Source organism: Geotrypetes seraphini, chromosome 14 (genome assembly GCF_902459505.1).
Source record: "Geotrypetes seraphini chromosome 14, aGeoSer1.1, whole genome shotgun sequence".
In the NCBI taxonomy this organism is placed as follows: domain Eukaryota; kingdom Metazoa; phylum Chordata; class Amphibia; order Gymnophiona; family Dermophiidae; genus Geotrypetes; species Geotrypetes seraphini.
Window position 1 is genome coordinate 17,093,661 of NC_047097.1, and position 18,174 is coordinate 17,111,834.

Genomic DNA, 18,174 nt, shown 5'->3' on the forward strand with positions numbered 1-18,174 from the left:
AGGTCCCTCTCCCCGTCCGTGCATATCAGCTTCTCTCCTCCCAGCATATACGGTTCCTTCCTATTATTAATCCCCAAATGCATTACTGTCCCTGAGAGCTGACTTTAAGCTTTATACTGAGAGATGACACTGTGGGGACTGCTGTACCTGGGAAGAGTTGTGGATGTTCATAACTGTACACTAGTTCTGAGCTCTTGGGAAAGCTGTTCCATCCTAGCACTGTGAAATGATGGGTTCATAGACAACGGCGCGAAAGACAAAAGCGCGCGCCGACAATTGAGCGCAGCGCGGAGGCGTGTGCCGCACAAAATTACAGTTTTTAGGGGCTCCGACGGGGGGTTTTGTTGGGGAATCCCCCCAGTTTACTTAATAGACATCGCACCGGCGTTATGGGGGGTTTGGGGGGTTGTAACCCTCCACATTTTACTGTAAACTGAACTTTTTCCCTAAAAACACCCCCACACCCCCCACAACGCGGCGCGGTCTATTAAGTAAAGTGGGGGGGTTCCCCCCCACGCCCCCCGTCGGAGCCCTAAAAACAGTAATTTAGAGCGGCGCGCGCCTCCGCGCTGCGCTCAATTGTCTGGGCGCGCCTTTGTCGCGGCGCGCTTTTGACCTGACACCGAAATGATGTCACTCAGTTGTGTGATTAATCCTTCTGTTTGTGAAGAACACATGTTACTGGGGGGAGGAATTTGGACTTAGGTGAGTACTTTCAGAGTTTCAAAAGTACACGAGTACATTTTCCCAAAAATTTGGTGTGTGTAAGAAAAATGAATAAAATTCTTGTATATATCAATTTATTTTTTCTGGGGATGCTTTTGTCAACATGAAATATAAATCTATAGTTTCTGATTAGAAGAATATTAGCATACAAATTTATATACAGTGTTTATATTGATAGCAAAAATAAATCAAATTGTTTAGATATTACTACTTATCACTTATATGGTGCCATCGATTCATGTTCCAGTGGCACATTAAGCCCATGTACTTATCACTTATATAGTGCTGAAAGGTGTATGCAGCACTGTACATTTTGACATTTATAGACGGTCCCTGCTCGGAAGAGCTTACAGTCTTAACTTGGACAGACAGACATGACATATACGGTTGGGGATGCAGAACCAGCAAGGTGAGAGGAGTTAGGAGTTGAAAGCACTCTCAAAGAGGTGAGCTTTTAACTGGTCCTTGAACACTGCCAGAGATGGAGCTCGCCATAGGGATTCGGGCAGCTTGTTCCAAGCATATGGCGCAGCAAGGTAGAAGGGACAGATTCTGGAGTTGACAGTTGAAGGGCACAGATAGTAGGGACTTACCAGCTGAGTGGAGCTCACGGCAGGGGGGGAGGGGGGAATCATAGGGGGAGATAAGCAAAGAGAGATAGTGAGGGGCAGCTGAGTGAGTGCATTTGTAGGTCAGTAAGAGGAGTTTGAATTGTATTCAGAAATGGATGAAAAGCAAATGAAGTGACTTTAGGAGAGGGGTAACATGAGTATAGCAACTCTCCCAGAATATGAGTCATGCAGCCGAATTCTGGACGGATTGGAGGGGAGTGATATGGCTAAGTGGAAGGCCTGAGAGTAAGCAAGTTGCAGTAGTATAAGTGCAAGGTGATGAGGGTGTGTGGATATGTGTTTTGGTAGTGTGCTCAGAGAGGAAGGGTCAGAGTTTAGATCTTTTTGCTTCTGACATGCTATTTAATGGCAGGGGATAATTCATTAAGGCACCAGTTGCGGAATCACAGCTATGTCCAAAATAGGCAACAGAAATGTATGCCAGTGTTTTGGAAGGGCCTAAATTTCCCACAGCTAGGTTTGATGCAAATAGCGACTATGGAGGCACCTAAGAATGCTTAAGGTTATTTCCAACATTAGCCATGCCTTCTTTGACCTTAGGCACCTCCATAGTCACAATTAGGGTGCCGGTTTGGGAGGCGCCAGCAGGCAGCAGAATTTTTTTTTGTTTTTGGGGCTTTTAAGGCAACATAGAAACATAGAAATAGACGGCAGATAAGGTCCACGGCCCATCTAGTCTGCCCACCCCAATGACCCTCCCCTACCTTTCTCTGTGAATAGATCCCACGTGTCTATCCCATTTGGCCTTAAAATCAGGCACGCTGCTGGCCTCAATCACCTGAAGTGGAAGACTATTCCAGCGATCAACCACCCTTTCAGTGGAAAAGAATTTCCTGGTGTCCCCGTGCAGTTTCCCGCCCCTGATTTTCCACGGATGCCCCCTTGTTGCCGCGGGACCCTTGAAAAAGAAGATGGTAGGTTTGGTCGCTTAAGTTAGGTGGCGGTGCAGCACCTACCACCACCTACCTTGAAGCACCATTTATAGAATCAGCCCCTATAGCTTTAATACACATTAATGTAATTAGCATGCACTAAATGCCAGAAGTCCCATTATATACCTTTGGGCATCTAGTAATTTTGGATCAGTTTACATTAAAAAGAATTGAAATATAAAAATTTGGTGGGTTGGTGTGTCAAATAGCAGGTGCAAATGTAATTTCAATGGAATGATTTTCAAGGAGAAGTATATTCCTACTTTCCATTGGAAAACCGGTGCAACTTACACACATTTGCTGCACAATTGAGGTGGCCTTTTAAAAATAATTCTGTAGATGACTGCAATAAAGTTCTTCTGCACATTGGTGGTATTTCTCTACACAGGTAGAGTATCAGTGCGATGGGTTTCTGGAGAAGAACAGAGACACGGTCTATGAAGTGCTGATTGACATCTTAAAAGACAGTAAGGTTTGTAAACTTATCAACCTAGTGGTGAATCTGCGTGTGCTTTTAATGTGTGCACTTTATTCAGATTTTCAAAAGCGAAACAGGCTATGATGTTTCTCTTTGAAAATTAGCAACTTGGGGGATAATTCGACAAAGACCTGCCAGGAATGTGCATCAACCGCTGTATTCAGTGTTGCTTTTAAGACTGTAATTCTGAACACTGTCTCCACTTCTTAGTAATGTTAAATGGGGAGTGTGTGGTGCAGTGGTTAAAGCAACAGCCTCAGCACCCTGAGGTTGTGGGTTCAAACCCACTCTGCTCCTTGTGACCCTGGGCAAGTCGCTTAACCCCCCCCCCCATTGCCCTAGATACATTACATAGATTGCGAGCTCATCAGGACAGATAGGGAAAATGGTTGAGTACCTGAATAAATTAGTGGAAACCATTCTGAGCTCCCCTTGGAGAATGGTATCAAAAAGTAAATAGAATAAAATAGAACACAATACAACATTTATTTAATCATTTATGTGTATAAGTGGCCTCCTAGAATAAGACTAGCAGAAATATATGCACTGTGATTTTACAGTTACCTTGCAAGTGGGCATACCCATAGATGGAGTGCTCATAAATTATAGTATTATATAATTTATGGGCATTTTGGTTAACATCTAGGTACCATGATCGGCAGCATCAATTGTGGTTCAGAACATGTAGACATGTCTGATGTACAATCTTGACATCATTGTGACATCAACAATATGCACCTAGATGGCAGATTGTCACAAAAAAAAAAAAAAATAGGAATATGTGCTGGGTTTCCTGACTATACTTGGAATTTGAACCCACCACCTTGGGAAGATAAAAGAAGTGCTTTTTACCACTGAGCCACAGGAAGTTTCTTTTAGGCAGGTGTTCCCGCCATGTTTGATGATACCTTAGGAGATCATAGCCATCTCAGGGTAAAAATAAGTTTCCCTCTGGATCCTGGAAATGACGGAGTGCAAATGTAAGGGCTCCTTTTACTAAGCTGCGATAGCGTTTTTAACGCACGCAGAATTTTAGCGCGCACTAAGCCCGTGCTACGCGGCTAGAACTAATGCCAGCTCAATGCTGCCGTTGGCGTCTAGCGCGTGCACTAAAACCGCTATCGCAGCTTAGTAAAAGGAGCCCTAAATGGCAAAGTCCACAACCCATCATACTCTCTTATGAGACCAAAAAGAAGCTGTTAAGGTCCTGGGGGGGGGGGGCAATGGAGGGTTAGGTGACTTGCCTAGGGTCACAAAGAGTAGTACTGGAATTGAACCCACAAAGCAGCAGCTCTAACAACTAGGCCACTCTTCCACTCCTGGTAGCACTATGCAAAACAAGTAATAGTAGTAGTAAACACATATTTCTGTTTTGAAAATGTATACACTTTCATGTGCACCTGTCGATTATCCAGCAAAACATTTCTGACACAACCTTATTTGATACAAAGGGTTCTCAACCCAGTCCTAGAAACACAACTTGCCATAGAAGGTTTTCAGGATTACCACAATGAATATGCATGAGATGGATCTACATACAATGGAGTTAATGCCTGCAAACTTACCTCATGTGATGCATTGTGGATATCCTGAAAACCTGACTGGCTAGGTGCATCCCAAGGACGAGATTAGAACTTCTACTTTATACATAATGTATTTGCACTTTTTTTTTTTTTTTTTTCTAAAAGAATACCATAAATGCAAATCCTGCTTAATTCAGGTAAAACAGCTGTGTATGACTTACCCAAGTTCTTGTTCCACTTTTGTTACAGTTCCATCTCTGTGCAAATGTTTTTCAAGAAAGTACAGCTCCGATACCTGCACTTGGCGTTGGTATAAAAGTCAAATCTGCAAAACCTGTGATCAAGTCTGTAAACAAACAATTCCGCTTGACGGTCGGGAGCAAGGTACAGTATGCAACTAGCCAGATGTTAACACGTTGTCCAGGATGGCCTTGATTAAAGAGGAAAACCGCAGAAATGATGTACTGAAATCAGGAATTTTATTGAAAGTCAACAAATGTTATTTTCCAAATAATGGTTCTTGTAGCACACCAGGTCCCAGTAAAATTCCTGATTTCAGTACATCATTTCTGCAGTTTTTCTTTTTTGTCCTTGCTACTTGATCTTCACTGCAGAACCAGTGGATTTTTTCTTTGTTTTCAACTCTTTATTAAAGAGGGTCGGAAGTAAGGTATTAGAACAGGGTACTAGGATTGCAACCACTGAGGCATATGCAGTGTCGCTGGTTAACGGTAACATCTTATTGCAGAATAAAAACTGAGATTCTTTAGACTAAGAGTAGCATTTATTTCATATTCATTAAGTTAGTCTGGTCAACATTCAAAGCTATTCAACTGGCCAGAAATGGCCACTGACCACATAATAGCATAATGCAAATATTTAGCAGGATTTAACCAGCTATCCCCCACCAGTATTCAAGAGTAGCACCTGCTGCATAACTGGTTAAATTGAAGGACTTTCTGGCTAGGCACTGAATAAATTTAATGCTTAAATCTGATCGCCTAAATAGCAGCCTTATATATATCAGCTTTATGGTTAATTTTTTTTTAGCAGTCAAAAAAAATGGATATTCAATGGTGGTGGCCAGGATATGACCTGGCATTGAATATGCATGTTTAACTCCTGTGGTGGACAACAAAAATGCTGCCCTGCTGCAGGCTGAATATTGGGGTGGAGTATTTTCTGATTTCTTTGCCTTTGGCAAAGTAAGGGAAACTTGGATGATTTGTTCCACATCCCAAAAAGACCCCCCCCCCCCCCAGGCCACTGGCGCACTTTCACCCCACTCCTGGGAACCGGCTTGCCTCCCCCCACCAGCCCAAACCCTTACCTCGAGCGGACAGGACACCGGCACACAGCACCAACCCACATGACGTGCCGGTGCTGAAAGATCCTGCCGCTGATCTCTGCTTGGCTGCTGTGGGGCCTTGAGCATCTGTGCATGCTCAAGGCCTTCTGGCTCCCACTCTCTCTGAGATTCTCATGAGATCAGCAGCAGGCTCTTCCAACACCGGCACATCCTGTGGGTTGGTGCTGCATGCCTGTGTCCTGTCCGCTCCAGGTAAGGGTTTGGGCCGAGGAAGGGGGGGGGGGGGGAGAGGGCAAAGCCGGTTCTCTGGGGTGGTGGCTCGGATATTGAGTCAAAGTTTGCAGGAGTATTTTGCAAAACACATGCAAACTGCGTTACTCGCAAACCAAAATTTTGATTATATGTATGTGTATCTATATATATTAAAAATTGTGATCTTAGGCAGCGCCCTTATCGGTGGCCATTGATTGCTTGTCATTCATGCAATGGAGCTGGGTACAAAATCATGCCTCTGACAAAAATAGGCAGTGGAAATGTAGGCCAGGGTTTTGCTGGCCTACAGTTCTGGCACCTACCTATGATGTGAATTGCGCCTCCATAGACACTTTAGGCCATCAAGAACCACACTCACAGTGGCGTTAGACAACCTAAAGCGCCCATGGAGGCACGATTCTAGCGCCAATTTTTTAGGCGCCTTGAAACTCAGTTAAAAATGTCATTTCAGTGGTGGGTTGTTTTTTTTTTACTGAGTTTAGGTGCCTACTGGTGCCTAAAAAGCTGACACAGTATAGAGAATCTGGGCCTGAGGCTGTTTAACCTCTTTAGTGTGTGGCTGAATGGTGCTTGTTAGATGGTCTCAATAGCTATAATTGTCTTTTTCTCTCCCTTATTGTCTTGAGCCTGGCTCTTTTTTTGAGAATTTTTAGTGGTAGATTTGATGAAATTCCCTTTGTTTCTTTTTTTAATGTTGTGTGTTAAAACAAATGTAACATTCCTGTAACACTTCTTATAATATATCTCAATGCCCATTCAGTTCCTTTGGACGTTGGAGGATTTATTGTGCTGGCCTGCGCTTCTGGCTTTTGTAAAAAAGGGAGTTATTTATTTTCTACATTTCTATTTTGCACTATCCAAAGTTCTAGGCAGATTACAACAAACATACACACAGTATTAAATGAAACAATAGACAATGTAGGGTTAGTGATAATTAACAAAAGCACCAAACCAAGACTGTTAGACAATGGGTACACTCATGAAAACCCCAGAGGCATGAAGGAAAATAATAGTCTTGAGCTTTTTCTTGAAAGATCCAAAGCTGGACAATGTAAGGAGAGTTGGCATAGCGTTCCAAAGTTTAGATCCCATAACCTGTAAATAAGGACAGAATATGTGGCTCTGGTGTTCCAGCAACATGAGCATGGGGATTCCAGAATTTATTTTTCTAAATTCTGCACTGAGGAAAGTTCATAAACCATTAATAGCCCTGATTTGGGAAGGGGGGGGGGGGGGAATTACTTAAGTCCCTGCTACTTTCCATAAATTGAGAGATTCATCTATCGAGTTTTTTTTAATTTAAAAAATATGATCAGCAGCCACAGTTGCTTCCAAAAATGTCATGATACTTTCAACTAATGAATCAAATTCCACACAATGCAACAGGATGAATCAAGAGATAGGAGGTGGAGGTTACGGATAGATATGTGCATTGTTAAAAATATCAAACTCCATGTCTCATATATTTGGTGTGCTGTATTTTATTCATCTGTTCAATAAAAATTGTTTCAACATTAAAAACCCCCCATCATATACCACTTTAGATCTCAAGAGCCTCAACAAAATAGTTAATTATGCCTACACTCTATCAGTCAAGTCTTCTGCAGCTATTAACTAGAAAATCCAAACTTCAGGGCTTTATTTTAACCCTAAAACTAAACTAGTTGGAAATGCATTGTATAGTGAAGAGCGTATTAGTTCTGAGCTCGTAGCGGAGTTTGATTTTTTTTTTTTTGTTTGTTTGTTTGACTAACCACTGTAAAGTGTCAAACCAAATATAAGGGCTTGATAGCCTGATGATAGTATTCAATGGACACATTAATATGTCTATCATTTCTGTCTTGTAGTTCCGCAGTTCCTTGTCTTTACTTATGGAAACACTTAATGCGACCACGCCTCACTATGTCAGATGCATAAAGCCCAATGATGACAAGCTTCCATTTGAGTACGTATACATTTAGTGAACCTGAAGTTCCACGTTTTCAATACCACACAAGTAAATGAAATGTATATGTTCATTTGATTCATATTCTGTAAATATCTAAAATAATGAATTGGTGTGTAGAAATAGGACGGTTTTCACATTATTCACTTTGGGCGTTTCGGAAGGTGGAGTCTGATGGAGTAAGGGGTAACATGCATACTTTCAAAATCAAAAAAAGGATCTTGGCAAAACTCCCTGCACAAAGTACCAGGTATAACTTTGTACCATTACTTATGATGAGATAATTTTGCAGGATGCTACAAAGTTACTCCTGTAAGGGATGATTCTTTAAGGAGCCCCTTAAAATTAGATGGGAAGAACACACAGAAATGTTGAAATACAGTAGACTCTCTGTTAACCAGAACTCAAGCAACCAGAACTCTCAAGCATCCAGCAAAATATCAAAGAAATACTGTAATACTTTAAATAAAAATGAAAATGAAATTAATTTCTGGCGGAAATTTAAGTGTAAACTTGGCACCCCACACCTGAGTACGCCCACAAACAGTTTATGGTATGGCATAGTATGAGCTATAGTATTAGTTAGGCCTATTTTTAATAGTAACTCTCAAGCAACCAGAAACTACATTTATCTGGCATCTGTCAATCCTCTTGAGTGTCGGTTAACTTAGAGTCTACTGTACCAGTCCATTTATGTGCTTATGTTGACAGTTGACTGAATTACATCCCTATGGGGACCTGTTTCACCTGTGGCTTCTTCAGGGGATATTACGTCGATAGTACAGTTCACAAAAACTGATGCCGAACTTTAAAAAAAAAAAAAAAGTCATCCTGTTGGTGCATGTAATTAAACTCTGGAACTCGTTGCTGGAGAATTTAGTGAAATCAGCTTAGTGGGGTTTAAAAAAAGTTTTGATAATTTCCTAAAAGAGAAGTCCATAGGCCATTATTGAGATGGCTTGGGGAAATCCATTGCTTATTCCTAGGATAAGCAACATAGAATCTGTTGTACTACTTGGGATCTAGCTAGGTACTTGGGACCTGGGTTGGCCACTGTTGGAAACAAGATACTGGGCTTGATGGACTTTTGATCTGTCCCAGTATGACAATTCTTATGTTCTCATGTAATTCTGTTAAGTGTTTCACCCAATGAATCTTTATGGTTATTTTTTTGTTTATTGAGTGCCTATGTTCTTATTTGTATTTTGGTGTGGTGTTTTTTTGACCTATGTTTATTTTCAACCCTTATACAAGCAGATTGTACAGTTGTAACACTGATACTACTGGAGTTTCTGAGGTTTTTCTACCACTTTTATTTATTTTTATTTATTTATTAAAAAATTTATATACCACATACAACTATGTGGTTTCCATATCATATACATAAAATCTTGTTTCCCTGTGATTTCCACATATAAAATATCTGTATATCAAGTCAAAACAAAATTCACCAATTAAAAAAACAAAAGATCAAATGATCGATTCCAAAGTAGATAGCCAAACCAATTCACATTAGCATACAAAGCAAGTCTAATTCAAGCAATTCAGAAATACAGACAGGCTTTAAATCATACATTACTGCCAGGGAAATCTAAAGAGGATATTATCAGATGGAATAAGCATTAGCATAGGAAGGCCCCCGTGTACCTCTGTAAATCTTTTCCAGCATGAGAAGTTTCTCTGGCATGCTGCTTGCACCAGCGTTGGCTTTCCCTCTGAGGTCACTTCCTGGCCCCATGACCTGGAAGTGATTTCAGAGGGGATCCAGGCGGTGCGAGCAGCAGGCCTGAGAAGTTGCTTGCGCTTTTGAAGATTTAAAAATGTATGGGGGTGGGGGGAAGGGAGAGCGTGAGTGTGGTGTAGGGGGTGGAGAGGTGCTGGCGCCCCCACCAAGTGCAACTTTAAGTTAGTCCTGTGTTTTTCCCCCACCTCCTGTTACTCTATCTTGTGTCTATATTATCTACATCAGCTTACATCCTATGCTGCCTATTGAGATGTTTTATTATACCATACTGTAGTGTATACTGTTTGACTATTTTTACTGTTGTAATTGTCTGATGTCTGTGTTTGACTTTTATTTTTGCTGTTCACTGCCTTGGGTGCATTTCTTCAAAAATGCAGTAAGTAAACAAATAGAATATATAGTACAGATTTTCAAACATAATCTTTTGCCTTATTTAAGGAGAGCTTTTTTTGGCCTTTCCTTTGTTATAAACTGCAATATTTAATAACTGAATGGGTTCAGATTATTTATGAGTGCTTGTTTTGTGGATCTCAGATATGACTCCAGAAGAGTTGTTCAGCAGCTCCGAGCATGTGGGGTTCTGGAGACTATCCGGATCAGTGCACAGAGCTATCCATCCAGGTACAGTTTTACTTCATTTGATTATACTTTCAGAAGTATTGTGGTTTTATTTATGTGTGTGTGTTGCTTTTGTTTCATAGGTGGACATACATTGAATTTTTTGGCCGTTATAGCATTCTCATGACTCAGCAAGAGCTTTTGTCTAATGACAAGAAACAGATTTGCAAGACTGTGTTGCAGAGGCTAATTCAAGTGAGTCTGTCTATGCTGATTGGCAAAGTTCTGTATGAAAGTGTTTGATGGTTATGAGCTTAAAGCAGGATTCACAAAGTGTCTGTGTTTTAGCCCTTTAACTTTTTTTTTTTCAACAGTTAAAAGAGCATAATATCTCTTGCAGTGGAAATAAACAGAACAGGCAGTTTGGAGTCCAGAGACGGTTTATGGTTGATTTTATTTAATATACTGCTCTTCCTTATACAGTAACAGAGCGGCTCACATAAGCAATAAAACATTCAGTAATCTGGGTTTAACTCATACCTTTGAGGTATGATAAGTAATTTTTCCTGTCTCTGGAGGGCTTATACTTTAATCGGTCAATATTCAGCTGGTGATGGTCAGTATTTTTTTTAAACGCTGGTCACTGTGGGCTGAATTAGGCTCCAGTAGTCAGTGCTGGCTTCTGCGTGGGTAGAGGCACTGAATATTCAGGATCTGGCCAGGCTCTGGCTGCAACCAAAATGGCCCCGGGTAGACATCATATTTATTCTGCTACCTAGTTAATTAATGGCGTATTCAGATGATTATCAGGTTTTATTTTAAATGTGCTGCTTCTCTTAAAACCAACTCTCAAGAACATTGGCCTCCTCCTAGGACCCACCCCCCTCCCTGCCATGCATCCCTTCCTCCCACAAAGTCAATTGTATCATACTTTTCTTGGCACCAATGTTGTTTTCATGTTTTTATACCTATCCAGTGTGTGAACTTGTGTAGCTTCTTTACATTAAGCAATATTGAAGATTGAGGCTGTCTGAATGGTTTGCCTTTTCCCAGATAACTCTGTTGCTTCTTAAGAGGGCTCCATAAAGCTGCAGAGTTTGAACAATGGCTTTGAAGGTTCTTAAGTATTCTAAAAGAGCTTAGCTTCTACAAGAAGGATAGCGTGTTTATGGGCCTTAAAGCAGTGTGGCATTTATTAAAATGGCCTCCAAAGGTCTTAAACAATGACTTTACTTAAGCAAGCAAGCAGTGTCTCACTTCCAGTTCACCACACAATTATTTCCCACGTACACACCTTTATAGGACCCCCAGGGACCCCTGAAGAAGACTTTTTGTCGAAACGCGGACCGTGTTGGGTCCTGTATCCCTAGCGGACTAGGTCCTTTAAGGCTCTTATGTGGATGATTTACTTTTATGTGGATGGAATTATTTTATGTGGATGATTTTAGTGTACCTTTAGAACTTTGATACTTTCAAATAAAGTCCATTTAGGAACATCGTCACTCCACAGAGTTTTTTTGGTTTTCTTTTTTTTTACTTAACATATCCCATTTTCTTTTCTAGGATCCTAACCAGTATCAATTTGGAAGAACCAAAATCTTCTTTAGAGCAGGCCAGGTTGCATATTTGGAGAAACTCCGATCGGATAAATTAAGGAATGCGTGTGTTATGATCCAAAAGAACATGCGTGGCTGGGTCCAGAGGAAGAAGTTTCATCGTGCTAGGCTAGCTGCAATTATAATTCAGCAGTACTTCCGGGGACAGCGGGCTGTGCGGTAACTATTAGTGTACTTTGGATGTTTTCATGTATCTTGTGTTTTCTGGGTTTCATATCTGCATCTATTTCAAAAAGTAGGCTCCATTAGTTCTGCCTGGAATTTCTTGTTTGTTTAATGAATAGCACGTGAAGTTCTGTAGCCAGAACAAGGCAAGAATACAGAAACCATTGTCTGTTCTTAGAGAGAATACCCATGAGACATTTGCTTAAGTGATTAGGATTAAGGCAAGGAGGCATTGTTACATAGTAACATAGTAAATGACGGCAGATAAAGACCCAAATGGCCCATCCAGTCTGCCCAACCATAGAGTGGGTTCTTACAATATCTAGATTCTTACCTGTCTGTGTGAATTTCCCTTGTAAGATATCCACATCAATATGGTAAGCTTGCCCTCTCCCCACCTCTGTGGTGAGCATCATCTTTGTAAATAGTTCATTTTTCTAAAATGACTTATACACATGTATGCTGCTCTACACATTTAAAAGCTGTTTCCAAGTGAGGGGAGATTGAGGCGCAGTGGTTAGACTCTACAGCCTCAGCATCCTGAGGTTGTGGGTTCAAACCCACACTGCCCCTTGTGACCCTGGGCAAATCACTTAACCCGCCCATTGCACCAGGTACTTAGATAGATTGTGAGCCCACCAGGACAGACAAGGAAAAATGCTTGAGTACCTGAATAAATTCATGTAAACTGTTTTGAGCTCCCTTGGGAGAACGGTATAGAAAATTAATGAAATAAATAAATAATTAGCCAATTAAGATCACGATTTCCAAAATATGAACTATTTCAACACATATGCTATCACTATACAGTGCATTTTTGTTGGCAATACAGTATGCCTAGAATTAACTTGAGTCTTTTATTTCCTAATTAAGACAAGCCATAAGTGCAAGGGCTTTAAAGCATGCATGGGCAGCTATAATCATTCAGAAGTATGCGCGTGGATTCCTCGTCCGTCGGCTTTACCAGCTCATCCTTGTGGCTACTTTAACAATACAGGCGTTTACTCGGGGCTATTTGGCAAGGAAAAAATATCGAAAGGTATGTCTGTTTCTACATCAAGTTGGTGGTGTCGAGAAACTTTTAGAACGCTAAATATCTGCCTGGTTTCTCTTTCTGGAACCTTCATTATACACACTTAGCAGCATGATGCAAATAGTAATTATAATAATATGGTAGTAGAAAAAACCAAAGGAGTATATAAGGCAATGATGGTTTAGCTCAGTGTTTTTCAACCTTTTTACACCTATGGACCGGCAGAAATAAAAGAATTATTCTGTGGACCGGCATCGGTCCGTGGACCGGCGGTTGAAGAACACTGGGCTAAGTCGGGGCCAGACCCCGCCCATCTCTACCCAATCTCCACCCCAGACCCTGCCCCCATAATAGTACTAATTGCACCTTGCATGTCCCTTGCCTCATCTGGAAGCCTTCCCTCTGACGTTGCAACATCAGAGCGAAGGCTTCCGGTTCAGGCGCAGGACACGCTTAGGAGCCACTACCTGTGGCTTTGTGCACTGAATCAGTGAGGAAGAGGGAGCTGGCTCGAAGATAACGCCGCATCTATCGCACCGTGGACCGGCGGTTGAAGAACACTTTTGGGCCTGATGCACGTGTTGGCCCTGTGGACCAGCAGGAAATTTCTGTGGACCGGCACTGGTCCATGGACCGGTGGTTGAAGAACACTGGTTTAGCTCATGCAGGTTCATCTGATATTAAAATTCCAGGTAGCTGTGTATATCCTTTGAATATCATTTTTTATTGGGCTGAAAGGATCTGTGTATATTCTTATACCATGTAAAGAGATGCAGCCATGGTTAGAGCTTCATCCTCAGCACCCTGAGGTTTTGGGTTCAAATCCCAAGCTGCTCCTTGTGACCTTAAGCAAGTCACTTAATCCCCTATTGCCACAGGTACATTAGATAGAGTGTGAGCCCATTGGGTTAAATAGGGGAAAATGCTTGAGTACTTGAATGTAAACCACCTAGGCTATAAGTGGTATACAGTATAAATACTAAAAATAAAATAAATATAGGTGTATAATTTTCATCCCAGAGAGTACCTCTCTGTGGCTAAATGCTTGTACATCAATGCTTCTCAATCTATGACTCACAATCCAAATGTGATTGCAAAAGTCACATATGGATTCACAACTTGGTGAGCCAACAATGCCCCCACCTCCCAACAAAAAACAACCCAACAACCTGCACTTCCTGTTGAACCCACACAGGTTTTGCAGAAGGTAGTGGATGACAGGAGCATCGAGTGTGAAACTGTAGCAGGGCTGAGAGCAGCAACATGGATAGAAGGTAGGCCTTCATTGGCCACATACTTTTTGTTGCCATGGACAGGAGAATCCCAACCTGGACTCACACCCTGTGTAACACGCCTCTGGTACGTCCACCTCACCTACTGCACTGCAGCCACCACAGAGGAAACTGTGGGGATACAAAAATCGCTCCCCGTCGTCTCCCTTGTAACCTGTGTAACTGCAATGCTTGCAACCCTTGGGTAGTCCTGGCCACAGAATTGAGTTATGGCCACAAAAACTGGATAAGTAGTGCGGTATATATTTTTAAATGACTCAAAATCCATCACAGCAGATTCAGCCACTCTATCTATGTAACTTCCAATTTTATGTCTAGTTTCCAACTAAAGTATTTGAAACTTTACTCCAAAAAGTACATTAATTGGCAGAACATTTATTTTTACTGTTGATTTTATGGGGGAATGTATATATACATTTGTGTATGTCTGTCTGTCTATCTTCACATGCAAGATTAAACAATAAATGTTTACGGCCTACATTTTAAGGTTTTTGCATTTCAAGGAGATCAGCCATCTTTGCTGTATCTGAATTGGTTGGTCTGGGACTCTGAGTCCATTTGGTAGAGAGTCAGTTTAAATTCTAAAATGTCATTGCTTCCTTTTTCAGAACAAGCCTGTATAAAGCAAACTAAAATCACAAAGTTATACATAAACCATAAAATTCCAATTAGTACAGTAATGAAAACCTAACAGACATGGGGGAAGCCACTGTTTGCCCTGGATTGGTAGCATGGAATATTGCTACTCCTTGGGTTTTGGCCAGGTACTATTGACCTGGATTGACCACCAAGAGAACAGGCTACTGGGCTTGATAGACCATTGGTCTGACCCAGTAAGGATATTCTTATGTTCTTATGTAAAATTACAACCCACTCATCCTTAATCTTGGGGAGAGTCAAGTTTTGGGCAATTTCCTAAATTTCACATGAGTTAGCAACCTTTTTTTTTTCTCTGTGGGTTTTGTTTTAAAGATGCTGGAGGAACACAAGGCTTTAATACTACAGAAGTATGCCCGAGCATGGTTGGCTAGACGCAGATTTCAGAGCATTCGCCGCTTCGTGATAAACATTCAGCTTTCCTATAGGGTACAACGGTTGCAGAAGAAGATTGAGGATCAGGTACTGCAGTCTTGGATGTGAACATCTACAAGAATCAACAAGTTGTACTTGTGCTGTTGAATTGTATTCATTTATTTACTTTTTTGGTTACAGAATAAAGAAAATCATGGCTTACTGGAAAGACTCACCACCCTAGCATCAACTCATGCCAATGATATGGACAAACTGCACAAACTTGAAGCAGAGCTTGAAAAACTTACTGCACAAAGAAAAGCACAAGAAGAAAAAACGAAGAAGTATAAGGATGATGCAGAGCAGGTAAATTCCTATCTTCTGTGTACAGTGTAGCACTTGGGGCTGGATTCTATAAATGGCGCCAATCACATGTCAGTCGCGCAACTATGTTTTTGGTAGAATTGCAGCTACATTTCCAGCACCTATGTTTGACGTGAATTGCATCTAAGGCAACGCCTAAGGAAGCCTAAGGTTGTTTCTGGTATTAGCAATACCTACTTCGACCATAGACGCTGCCATAAACGCAATCTAGGTGCCGGGTTTGACACCTCTAAACGCCTACATTTTTGATTTTAAACAATTGTGGCTTTTAAACGGCTTTGCTGCTTAAGTTAGGCACCGGTAGGGCACCTAATGGCACCTAACATATAATGCTGTTTATAGAATATAGGTCTTACTGACTTCTGGCATTGGTTTTTGTCTTCCTAACCAGATCATTACCAGTGAATTTACCAATTGTTCCTTTTTTGGCTAGGTTCACAACCTAAATAGTAATGGTGGAGGGGAGGACATGCAGGCAGTTGGTCTCTAAAAGGGAGGGAGAATAACCACAACTACAGAAGTAAAATCTCCTATAGGTACAAAAACAGTTCTGAGTAAGCAGATGACTTCTCCACCTCAACTGGAGGGAGAACTTAAAACTCCTTTCCTTAGCAACAGAAGCAGATGAATCCAGAGACAAGTGGGATAGCACACATCTACAAGCAGGTGGAGATAGAGAAACTGATTAACAGGTGGTCCTATTGGCTAGCATTACTCCTGTATCTTCAGTATGCTCTATCTCCAGCAGGCTGATGGTCACTATTCAACTAGCTCCTGAATTCTGGCTGTGACTGGGCAATGCTATTTATCTTGTTGAGGTTTCTCTTCAGTGAGATAGCAATTTTATTCTCCTGTTGAGGTTTCTCTTCAGTGAGACAGAGGTGTCAGGCTTTAGGGGTTATACCTGGGCCCCCCCCCAGGTCCATGCCTCACCCTCCCTCCAGTGATAAAGGGTCTGACTTGGTCTGTATTTTGCTTCTTTCCCTTAAAATAAATGGAGAGACCACCTATGCTATAAGGGACTATGCCCTAACAGTGCTGGGCAACCGGCATCTACCGGCATCTGCCTGCATTATCAAAGAAGTTGTGAGTATCTGTTTTACAATTGTGTTAAAACTAAGGGTTTGATTCTAGTTTATATTTGTAGGAACTGCGGGTTCTGCTGTGTTGTTGTGTAGCAACTGCGAGTTCGTCGTCGCGTGGGTTTAGAAATATTTTATTTATCATATGAGGAACTTTGTGAATCGGTAAAAATGGTGGTCTATGCAGTGAGCAAATTTTGAAATATGTGGGGTTCTGCATGTGTAATTATGGCACTGTGGAAGCAGCCAGTGCCTTCCTGCGCTTCAAGAGGCGTATGCTTGTTTTCATACGCGGCAGAGAGCGCTGCAGCGTTTATGGAGACCTTACTGAAGCTGAATTTACTCAGCGTATGCTGCAGCTCCGTTCAAATTGACCGGATAGCTCTGGGTATGTTGTTTAAAAAAACTATTCAATCAGCTGGTTATTTACAGCGCGCAAGAGGCTCGCTCTTGTGCTGGCGGCAACGCCACGGCGTTTAGGCAGTTTCTTTCTTCAGCTGAATGTGTTGCAGCTTCTGTACTTTCGGGGTCAGACACATTGGAAGTTTTGCAGCAGTTTTTTTAAAGTAATGCCAGTCAAGATCGGTGTGGGTATTTCGGCAGAGTTGCTTCGTTTGCCGTGACACCCGTTCTTTGTGTATGAGGACTGTATAGCCACTTATGAGAGAGAATCTAAGCTGTGTTTGGTTGCCCAGTCTCAGATTTTCTCCGTACTGAATCAGCAGAAAGCTAATCTCTGCACATGGATCTCAGCGGCAGGACAGTATCCTGTGCTTCTTGCGGGTATACTCTCGTCTCTCTTGGGTTCCCTAACAGGTGAGGCTAGGTATGTTTGGATGTTCCATTCTTCTTTGGGCTTCTGTGCAGCGCTGCTTGTGTTTAGTAGTGCTATAGAAATAATTCATGTTAATAGGGTGCTAGTTTACAGTTGGAGGAGACTCTTGTGGCAGAGCAAGGTAGCCTGGTGGCACCCATTTTCTCCTGGCATGAGCTAAGCACCCATATTTTTTCATGTACATATAGCTATGCGAGCGTTCATTTTGTCTTGGAGCCACAAAGCAGCCAGGTCTGACGGGAGTGAAGGCTAGATGGAATCATCCCTGAATTTTTTTTTCGGGATGGGAACCTTGCATCACATGCAGATCGTTTGCAATAGGATGGTGTATCCAGCTTCTAGATTTCTCCTAGTACATCTTCCTTTTAAGGGCAGTTGGGTTTTGGAGAAGCTTGCATGGATGGCCGCAGGTTAATTCTAGGAGTTCTTTGGAGTCCTTTCTGTCACAGCCCTGTTTTTAGAATTCCAAGATGTATAGTACAGGCTGGCCTTATTCTTCTCCTTATATTCCTTCTTTCACCGCAAAATGGATTTTTCATATCAAAGTTCCTTTCTTCCTCCCAGAATTTCCAACTCTCATCCAGCCCGTATTCTGACCGCTTGCACTTAACCCTGAAGAGGTGTGGTCTCCCTCTG

At 41.7% G+C, this 18,174-nt stretch overlaps 1 protein-coding gene across 9 annotated transcripts in view; it reads left to right on the plus strand.

Moving 5' to 3' along the window:
- The window catches only part of MYO5C (myosin VC), a 193,059-nt gene that overhangs the window by 83,672 nt on the left and 91,213 nt on the right, over positions 1 to 18,174 (plus strand). For all 9 annotated transcript variants that reach the window (XM_033919677.1, XM_033919684.1, XM_033919675.1 and 6 more), the window contains 9 exons: positions 2,679 to 2,762; positions 4,541 to 4,675; positions 7,721 to 7,818; positions 10,097 to 10,183; positions 10,264 to 10,375; positions 11,684 to 11,895; positions 12,775 to 12,940; positions 15,199 to 15,345; positions 15,439 to 15,603. In XM_033919677.1, coding sequence (XP_033775568.1) covers positions 2,679 to 2,762; positions 4,541 to 4,675; positions 7,721 to 7,818; positions 10,097 to 10,183; positions 10,264 to 10,375; positions 11,684 to 11,895; positions 12,775 to 12,940; positions 15,199 to 15,345; positions 15,439 to 15,603 — 1,206 coding nt within the window. The remainder of the gene's footprint in view (positions 1 to 2,678; positions 2,763 to 4,540; positions 4,676 to 7,720; positions 7,819 to 10,096; positions 10,184 to 10,263; positions 10,376 to 11,683; positions 11,896 to 12,774; positions 12,941 to 15,198; positions 15,346 to 15,438; positions 15,604 to 18,174) is intronic.